The 10,520-nt window shown below is 36.2% G+C and overlaps 1 protein-coding gene across 1 annotated transcript; it reads left to right on the plus strand.

The window, feature by feature from the left end:
• Positions 1 to 1,652: 1,652 nt before the first annotated feature.
• Positions 1,653 to 1,970, plus strand: LOTGIDRAFT_89306 (hypothetical protein; the record flags this gene model as incomplete). Its single annotated transcript, XM_009064764.1, has 1 exon — positions 1,653 to 1,970. A coding segment is annotated over one exon (318 nt), but the record flags the coding sequence as incomplete, so codon positions are not given.
• Between the last annotated feature and the right edge of the window lie 8,550 nt (positions 1,971 to 10,520).

Below are 10,520 nucleotides of genomic sequence, written 5' to 3' on the forward strand. Positions count from 1 at the left end.
AATACTACTGTTCAAATAGTACTCAATACATCAATTGTAGAGCGATATAGAAATACTACTGTTAAAATAGTGCTCAATAGATCAATTGTAGAGTGATATAGAAATACCATTGTTAAAATAGTGCTCACTACGTCAATTGTAGAGCTATATAGATATACCACTGTTAAAATAGTGCTCAATACATCAATTATAGAGTGATATAGAAATACCACTGTTAAAATAGTGCTCAATACATCAATTGTAGAGCGATATAGACATATCACTGTTAAAATAGTGCTCAATACATCAACTGTAGAGCAATATAGAAATACCACTGTTAAAATAGTGCTCAATACATCAACTGTAGAGCAATATAGAAATACCACTGTTAAAATAGTGCTCACTACGTCAATTGTAGAGCTATATAGAAATATTACAACGTGCTCCTGTTTAAATGTATTATTATATATATACAACACTATAATTACTAGTCGATGTTCATAAAAAAACAACAACCTTGAATCTTGTACAGCAGCGAAGAGAAACATTAACACGTTTATTCTCGAGTATGCAACTAAATTATTGATGTAAATTTTATTTCTACTTCAACGACTTATTATTATTGTAACTTTCCCCTTCATTTAACTGCATTTTTAATTACATATTTGACTCAGTAAGTCAGTCATAACATACACATTATAGATGTTAACAGCTATGGCCACAACTTAAAGGGACAGACGCGGGGGTTGATTTGGACCTTGAATATATGTTAATAGTCTTCAGAAATACTAAAACTGTACGAAAATCGCATAATTCCTTCACATAGACCTCACTTCACCATATTTCACTTTTATTCATTTTGTTCACATTCTCTTCTTCTCTCTGAAATTTGGGGTATCCGGAAGTTAAACGTCTTGTTGATATAGTCTCTGACACCAAGACATCTTCTGTCGCAGCTGTGCGTAGACAAAGTGGGACAGGATGATTGAGTCTACTATATACGCAAGACGTCATCAACGAACATTCAAAATAAAAAGTCTCTTAAAATGAAAACTCGTTAAAAATCTTTCAATCACACATAATTATGGATACACGTGGATTTGAAGGCTAAAATTTCGACGGTAAGCTGAAAACATTTTTACTGATTAGCTTAGCGGAAGAAGTTACTTAGTTTTAATGGAATTGCAGGAACCACAAACGTCTGATTGAAAATTGGAAAGGTGCAAATTGATGCTATCAGTGCTATCAGTATTTTAGAAAATTGCTTTACGATCCCTTTTAGACGCAGAACGTAACAGTTTATTCCTTTAACTGGATTGTAGTGTTTAAAGTTAGATCATACTAGTGAGTAAAATCTAATCACATGATGGTTAAATTCTTAACGATTATGTCTGCCACTTAGTAGAAAATTTATCCAATGCTGATTTGATGAAAAATGGGATAGTTTGGGGATGGTTTGACAAAAACAACTCTCATCTTACTCTTGTAGATCTTTAACACTTAATAGGTAGATGTGAAAATACTTATATTGCACATGAGTATATTATTTTTACCAAGCAAGTATTATGTAAAATCTAACTGTATCACGTGATTGTGAAATCCTTAAACATTAAGTGAGCCATTTCAGTGAAAATTTAGCCTATGCTGATAGAATACATACAGGGTTTTACGAGCTCTACCCTTATCTTATACTTACAAGTGTTGAATATCTTATACTTACAAATGTTGAATATCTTATACTTACAAATGTTGAATATCTTATACTTACAAATGTTGAATATTTCTTATACTTACACATGTTGAATTTCTTATATCTACACATGTTGAATATCTTATACTTACAAATGTTGAATATCTTATACTTACAAGTGTTTAATATCTTATACTTACAAATGTTGAATATCTTATACTTACACATGTTGAATATCTTATACTTACAAGTGCTGAATATTTTATACTTACAAATGTTGAATATCTTATACTTACAAGTGTTGAATATCGTATGTATTGTGGTCTGTCTAGGCAGCCCTGGGCGTGTAAGAAATATAACACCTTTTAAAATAATTAGAATACGAGATTGAATGCTATATATCTTTGGGCATCTTGTATTCTATTAAACCAAGAAATACACAGAGATGCTCCCTACGGCTCCCCTATAACTGTACCAATTTCGTAATCGTTTTCGGGTGCAAGGGTCAGTAGCGAGGCACATTTTAAATGAAAATGTATCATTAGATTTAATTTATCGTATAAGCTTTTCTTTTTTTCTTTCGTTTTTGTGTGGACCTTTTGCTGTTTTTGAGCTTCTGTTTTGTAGCCTATATTATTGTATGAAATAATGGAATGGATAAATTCCTAACTTACCAAATCCCTTCATTACAATCCTTTTACACAATGTAATAAAATATGTTTGAATTAAACTAAACTGTGAGATCAACAGCTATTATATTTACCAAGTATTACAAAGAAGTTCCAGTCTTTCATGACAAATACATAAAATTCGTCTGGACATAAGTAGAAAAAATAATAAAGATATTAAAAAGAGTTTGACCTGTCCAGGTTTGAAACGTTTGAATCAGCGAGTTTAACAATTGGATAAGGTCAACAACTGTTTTTAAATATATTGTCAATCTTAATATATAATATCGGCGGTTTTGTCTGGAATTGTCCAACGTCTACCGAAAATTCCAACCGCTTCAACATCTTGCTTTAGCCAGGCTAAAATGTTTGAACTGCCGTCAACGAACGGTCGTTGGTAGCTATATAACAAGTTCGCTTCCAGTCTGTCCATACCCCTGGTGTGTATTGTGGAACCGTGTGAGACACAGAGACAATGTGCAATACCCTAAAATGTCTCGATGGACTCATTAATGGCTCAGATACCAAACTCTTTGTCATTGTGAAAATTCTCAAAAACTACCATCAAAAACTGAATCTGAGCGAAAGGTGACCTATTGAGTCTGGTCCTAACTGTGACGATATGACATCTCTTCATCATGGCTGAAGAACGGGAAGGTTCAGATTTGTCGTGGTTATTTCTACCATACTCTACTGTAGCAGGTATACCTCTTAAAATTTACCAAGAATGGGGGGTCAAAGCCGAGGTTGAAACGTCACTGAATCCAATTCTCAATTGTATCGAAGTAAGCCAAACATCATTTCTTAATATATAAATAACAATGTGAAGATTCCTTCAAATGGACGGAATTTTCTTTCATTTCTGTATCTCAGACATGATATTAAGCAATCCGACGGAGGAACGATTTTCTTTCTAAGTTTCAATAACTTTACTGGAAAATAACTATGGAAATAAACGTGACTGTTATTGTATATTTATCACGAATTATTGATGCAGCGTGAGGTCGAGATATAACATAGCACTAATACCTGATGTTATAAACATGCGGCAGATGGCGGTTGGGATGCTGAGTCAGGTAAATGTGCCGCAGCACATCAATCATGCAATATTAAAATAATCAAACGAGGTATTAACAATCAGTACAAGCAAGACAATTCCGTTAATCAAAATCTCGTTCAAAGTATAGCAAAATGTAGAGTAAAAGACTCCTCTAAAGAGAAGTTTCAAAAAGAGAGAGCATGGTCTGCTTCGCACGCGACACCCACCACTACCATATACTCGTTTATACCCCTTTACGATCTCCCTTTCGCTTCTTTTGGAATTTTCGCATGTCTATATAGTGTCGAACGATTTTGGGTAAAGATTTAAGATTGGATAGAAAATGTGTATATGTTTAGTGCGTCTGTTTTGAAAACTGCCATAGTCATCATGAAATAAAGTTATTCACGAAATATTACGTGTTGGTTGAGCTTTCATGTAACATACGGGAGATTTTTGATTGAGATAAAACTAAAATCTCGAAATAATACAGAATACATGGAGTGAGTGAGAGCGCAGTCATAACAGTACATACTGATTGAGCTCCATGTAACATACGGGAGATAGTTGATGACAAAAGCATGAAGATCGTAATAATACATGGTACTGACATGGCTATTTGAAATAATACAATGGAGTAATTCTGTCATTTGAAATGAAAAAAGTTTTACGTCCTACTTTTCTGCACCATGTGAGCTAATGACTAATGTAAGTCTGTCATTTGAGTGGACTGTACAAACGAATTCTCATAGTCAAGTCCATTATGACCCGTCAAAACTTCTTATCCTCTGGGAAACCAAACGTAGCCACAGAGATGAATGCATATATAATAGTGAGCAAAGGGGAATATTTATCTGAAGTCCTGTCACCAGCACGACATACGGTCAAATCCTATTCTTATGACATGAACTCGTCTGGAGATTCCATACCTTACAACTCTTCTTTAAAGGATATCGTCTTATAATAATAATATTATCAAGCCCTGTTGGAAGAGTTCAATTTCAGGATCATTTTTCAGTATTGCAATATGACGTCTGAATACAATTGTTAGGGGGCTGTAGCAAAATAGGTTAGAGTGCTTGGAATTGTATGACGTCATGCGCTTGGTTACGTCTGAAAATATTTGTTCGTAGCTGATTATCTCCGTCTTATAACCTGGAAGCATTACGCCAGTCGACCAAGCGGTAATTATGTATACCATGGGGGACATTCGACATTAAAGAGCGCCCAATGAGCGGTGTCCGTTACATGAAATACATGTAATTGATGAAGGCAAGTTATCCCCCTCCAGTATAAATATTGATGAAGCTGAAGATTAATTAATGAATCAAACTAAGATGATTGATAACAGACTGTAGACCAGGTCAAACAGTAGAAATAATTTCTAATCATTGTAGGAACATTATCAATCAATTCCACTGATATGATTTATGGCTTCGTGTAGGATCTCTCAGATTAGTCATCAGAGTTCAGTGATCAGAATCGGTCCAAAAAGGTCAGTTTTGGCATTTCAGATTTAATGCTTTTAGCTATTAAAATCAATGGCGTTTCTAAGAATCATTCGGTGAGGGGGCTAAAAGGGCCACAGAAATTACAGGGGGGGGGACACCTACATTTATTGATAAGAAATTTGATAGTGTGTGGGAGGAGGGAGGGCAAGTCGGTGGAAACGCCACTAATTAGAATCGAGGATTCTTTACTGTTTCTTGTAATGTCTATCTTGTACAATCGGTGCTCTTAGAACCCTTTTCGTTTCTTGGCCATTTGAAATCAATATCATGTCACCTTTATTCAATTGTTAGAATGTGTCTTCAGTACATAGCAGTAGTAAGATTTTAATGATTGCTTTCCTGATTCCTTTAAGGTATTTTCCCGATTTCCCGAATAATCAATATCACTGATAACAGATTGGATACCATACCTAACCAAATCAATAAACCTTCAAATTCATTGTAATCAGATTTTTTAATATCACAACAAATTGTGTACTAAAGCAGTTTTCTAGCTATAGGGGGCAAGGGATACCCCCCCCCCCCCCCCCTACACACCCCCCCCCCCCCACACACACACACCCCACAAAAGAACAAGTAAACACCATTCACTATTGTCCCCCGGATATATTACTTGCGAGGCCGAAGAATCAAGTCTGGATACAGGCCTATACACCATACACCATTGCCCATCTGGACATATTACTTGTCCCTCCGAACAATCAAGTCTGGTTACGGGCATGTTCGATAGGTTAATATCTCAATATTTGCTATGTATGTCAACGTTGTTTCAACAATGCTTCCAACTGAAACTATGAAATATAGCCTCTATTCGTTCTGAATCTTCATTATAATTCATAACATGTTTACCAGCTGATAGAAAGCCTCAACAGGATGGTTCTCTATTGTACGCTTCAAGTAGCAACTTGAAAATAAATTGCCAATATTTTTTTTAACCAATTTTCTAATGAATTCATTGATCGATTAGAAGTACTGAAGTTATTATGAAAAATAATTCATGCCATTCAGTAACAAGACAACTAGAAAACCCATTACTTTCAAGTATGTAGAGCAAAAAGGAAAAAGAAAGAAATTTACAAGATCACCAAACTTATTTGTCACTGAGGGTTTTGAAGTATCGCTGGCATGTTGGAATTTGCAGGCTGAACAAAAATAAACTGAGTTTAATAAAAAAAATTCGTTCACGTCTCATGTTTTTTCGATGAGGCAATTTTTCCTTAAAAATGACTAGAAAAGAGTTCAAGTTCTCACTTCCGGACGAGGAATAAACATTGCTTTCCTTTGAAATACTATAATTAGAATTCGAGAATGACTTTAAAACCTACACAAAAAGTGCGAGAGGTTTCTTCGGAAGCCGCCTTAAATATAACATTCTGGAATGATCAAGAATAGTGACCTTGCGTTGATGTGCAGGCACGTAGCCAGATTTGATTATTCGGATGGGCAAATAATATATCCAGAAGGGAAATGGTTGCAGTAATGGAATTGGTCGGCTGTCTGGAATTTTCAGAGGAGGGGGGCTGGGCGATCCATTTTTTTTCGCAGGGACATTTCCCCATGTAGCTACAGACCTGTTGTGTCTAAATTTTTTCGATTGGACCCCCATTTCCAAATCAGATGTTCCAGTGATGATGCCCGTATCTACAGGCAATCCCACATCACCAGAAAAAATGGAATGCCCGCTTGAAAACATACTAACAACCGACCAATTCCATTTCTTCAATCAAATACTGTACACCATTGTCCCACGTCAGGATACGGGTCTGAATACATTGTTAACAACTTTAGATGAGCTCTCATTGTGACTTCGTCAACTGAGTACTGTTAATCACAGAAACGTCGGCAGTGATGGGTACATACAAAACTATGTATGGTTCTTGCACGAAAATAACACACATGAACGTAGTTTACAACCATTTTGAATCTCTTACTTTCGAAGAAGTTATTCAAATGGCTATGAACTAAGGTTTGTGTGTGTTATTTCCACGTAAGAACCATACGTAGTTTCGTATGGCGATGGGTATTAAAAGAAGAACGCAATGAATATGTACATTTCCAAACGACATGTTGACAAAATCAAACAGGTAATCATGAATTGAGTCCAACAATAATCATGGATGATTCCGTAGCGTCCAAACCACACGCACATTCATCAGACCCGTCAACACCCGTATTCGGGATACGATGGGATGATTCAAGACAGATGTCAGAAAAGATCCTTCATTACGATGTTTTGACAAATTCTTTCTCTTCAAAATCCACATGGCCTCTTATATACATATGCAATGATCTGCTCAACTTAATACATTATTTTGAAAATTAACACTTTGTCTGCCACGTGGTTTCCCTGTATTGGTGATATTATTATGAAATAAACCATACAGACTTGATTATAATCACCCCTGGGTGTCGAGACGTATAATTTTGCACATTTCCTGGAGCCAGTGGCGGAGCCAGGTTTACGTCCGAATTTCTAAACAAGTTATGATATTTTTTGCCCGAAAAAATTGGCCTTGGGGCTGCGAGGAGGGGGGGGGGGGAGGGGTGTCTCCCCCACTGCCTAGAGCCCCATATTAATTCCTGAAATTTGATCTGTTACATGCTATTTATCGACGTGAATAGGGCAGTGGGCGATTAAAGCTTTCAGACCGATTTATTCAGCATATTACAATATTACATCATCTGTTACCTTAACCAACTGGATGCCAAGTCAGCAAATTTAACATTCGAGTATAAATAATTAATCACACATATTGTTCAGAGTCTACTGGAATTATGGAAATGGTAATTAAAGCACGTGGTTTAAATGTCATCGGTTTTTATGGCAACAAATTGCCGTCGGAAATAAGCGAAAGATAATTAGTAGTGACGACTCTGTTTTTAGCTAGCATTGCTAGTGTCGACAAGCAGATGTACTTGTAAGGGGCTTAGTCTATTCTTGTTCTTCACGGGAATTGTTTGCATGCTAAGAAAGCGGAAGAATAAATTCCATTTTTTAAAGAATAATAAATCAGGTTGTCGAGGATCTTGTCTACTAGTGTTTGTTCACTTAACCTATTGACATTGATCTTTGTCGGGCTATCCATACCCATTTACAGCTAGAATAATGAGAAATGAAATGAAATGAATGGAGTTTTACGTCCTACTTTCCTGTACCATGCTGGTTAATGAAGACAGGCAACGCCATGCAGGGTATAATGAGGGCAATTTTGCCAGGACAGCGGCATTAGCCTGTTCTTTTTCGATTTCCAACTGTCGAGGGATCTTTAACGTGCATAGTCTGTAGCACACAGGGCCTCGGTTTATTGTCACATCCATGTCACTTTATCCATGTCAGCCCCTCTTACATGCATTACTGACGGGGAAACCGGGTTAAAAAACCCGAAGGTATTATCTCGACCTATGTCGGGATTGAACCATGAGCCTTCAGGTTAACGAGCGAGCGTTTAACTCACTGAACCACCGCGGAGAGTGAGGTATCTATTTACATCGGGACTAAACTGGAATGGTGAGGAAAGATGACTTATTCAGTATCTATTTACAGCTAGACTAACTGGAATGGTGAGGAAAGTTGATCTATTGAATATCCATTTACAACTGGACTAACTGGAATAGTCAGGAAAGTTGACCTATTGAGTATCTATTTACAACTGGACTAACTGGAATAGTGAGGAAAGTTGATCTGTTGAGTATCTATTTACAACTGGACTAACTGGAATATTGAGGAAAGTTGACCTATTGAGTATCTATTTACAACTAGACTAACTGGAATGGTGAGGAAAGATGACCTATTGAGTATCTATTTACAGCAAGACTAACTGGAATAGTGAGGAAAGTTGATCTATTGAATATCCATTTACAACTGGACTAACTGGAATAGTCAGGAAAGTTGACCTATTGAGTATCTATTTACAACTGGACTAACTGGAATAGTGAGGAAAGTTGATCTGTTGAGTATCTATTTACAACTGGACTAACTGGAATATTGAGGAAAGTTGACCTATTGAGTATCCATTTACAACTAGACTAACTGGAATGGTGAGGAAAGATGACCTATTGAGTATCTATTTACAGCAAGACTAACTGGAATAGTGAGGAAAGTTGATCTATTGAATATCCATTTACAACTGGACTAACTGGAATAGTCAGGAAAGTTGACCTATGGGTATCTATTTACAACTGGACTAACTGGAATAGTCAGGAAAGTTGATCTGTTGAGTATCTATTTACAACTGGACTAACTGGAATGGTGAGGAAAGATGACCTATTGAGTATCTATTTACAGCAAGACTAACTGGAATAGTGAGGAAAGTTGATTTATTGAGTATCTATTTACAGCAAGACTAACTGGAATAGTGAGGAAAGTTGATCTATTGAGTATCTATTTACAACTGGACTAACTGGAATATTGAGGAAAGTTGATCTATTGAATATCCATTTACAACTGGACTAACTGGAATAGTCAGGAAAGTTGACCTATTGAGTATCTATTTACAACTGGACTAACTGGAATAGTGAGGAAAGTTGATCTGTTGAGTATCTATTTACAACTGGACTAACTGGAATAGTGAGGAAAGTTGATTTATTGAGTATCTATTTACAGCAAGACTAACTGGAATAGTGAGGAAAGTTGATCTATTGAGTATCTATTTACAACTGGACTAACTGGAATATTGAGGAAAGTTGATCTATTGAGTATCTATTTACAACTGGACTAACTGGAATAGTGAGGAAAGTTGATCTATTGAGTATCTATTTACAACTAGACTAACTGGAATGGTGAGGAAAGTTGATCTATTGAGTATCTATTTACAACTGGACTAACTGGAATAGTGAGGAAAGTTGATCTATTGAGTATCCATTTACAACTAGACTAACTGGAATAGTGAGGAAAGTTGATCTATTCAGTATCTATTTACAACTGGACTAACTGAAATAGTGAGGAAAGTTGATCTATTGAGTATCCATTTACAACTGGACTAACTGGAATAGTGAGGAAAGTTGATCTATTGAGTATCTATTTACAACTGGACTAACTGGAATAGTGAGGAAAGTTGATCTATTGAGTATCTATTTACAACTGGACTAACTGGAATGGCGAGGAAAGTTGATCTATTGAGTATCCATAAAAAGCTGAACCGACAGAAATAATGGAAATATGACGTAATAATAGTCACCCGACTAGCAAACACTGAATGAATTTAGATCTCACGACCTTTGGGAATACTGTCTACTATCCAGTCCTTGGCCAAACCTCTTGGCAATGATCATTCATAATTCATTTACAGTTTGCTTGACTGATTCATCATGTAAATTCTCTTGGTAGCACTGTGCATTTGACATTCAATAGCTCAAACCGCAGAGACTTCGTATTTCGATAGTCGTTAAATGTTTCTGAATACCCATTTCTCATGGGGACAAGCATCGCACTTAAACTGTTGCCATATAACGATATTTCTTTTATCTTATGAACACTAAATCAAGTTCATTATCTGAAGTAGTCGATTTGAGTAAAACGAGTAGAGATTTACAGCCTAACGATCGCTAATTGGTCAATTTAAGCGGGAGAAATCTCGAAGGAAATCAAGATGGCGGTAGATGAAAGACGAAGATAGGAAGCCGGCCATTTCCAT

This window comes from Lottia gigantea, assembly GCF_000327385.1.
Source record: "Lottia gigantea unplaced genomic scaffold LOTGIsca_65, whole genome shotgun sequence".
Taxonomy (NCBI): domain Eukaryota; kingdom Metazoa; phylum Mollusca; class Gastropoda; family Lottiidae; genus Lottia; species Lottia gigantea.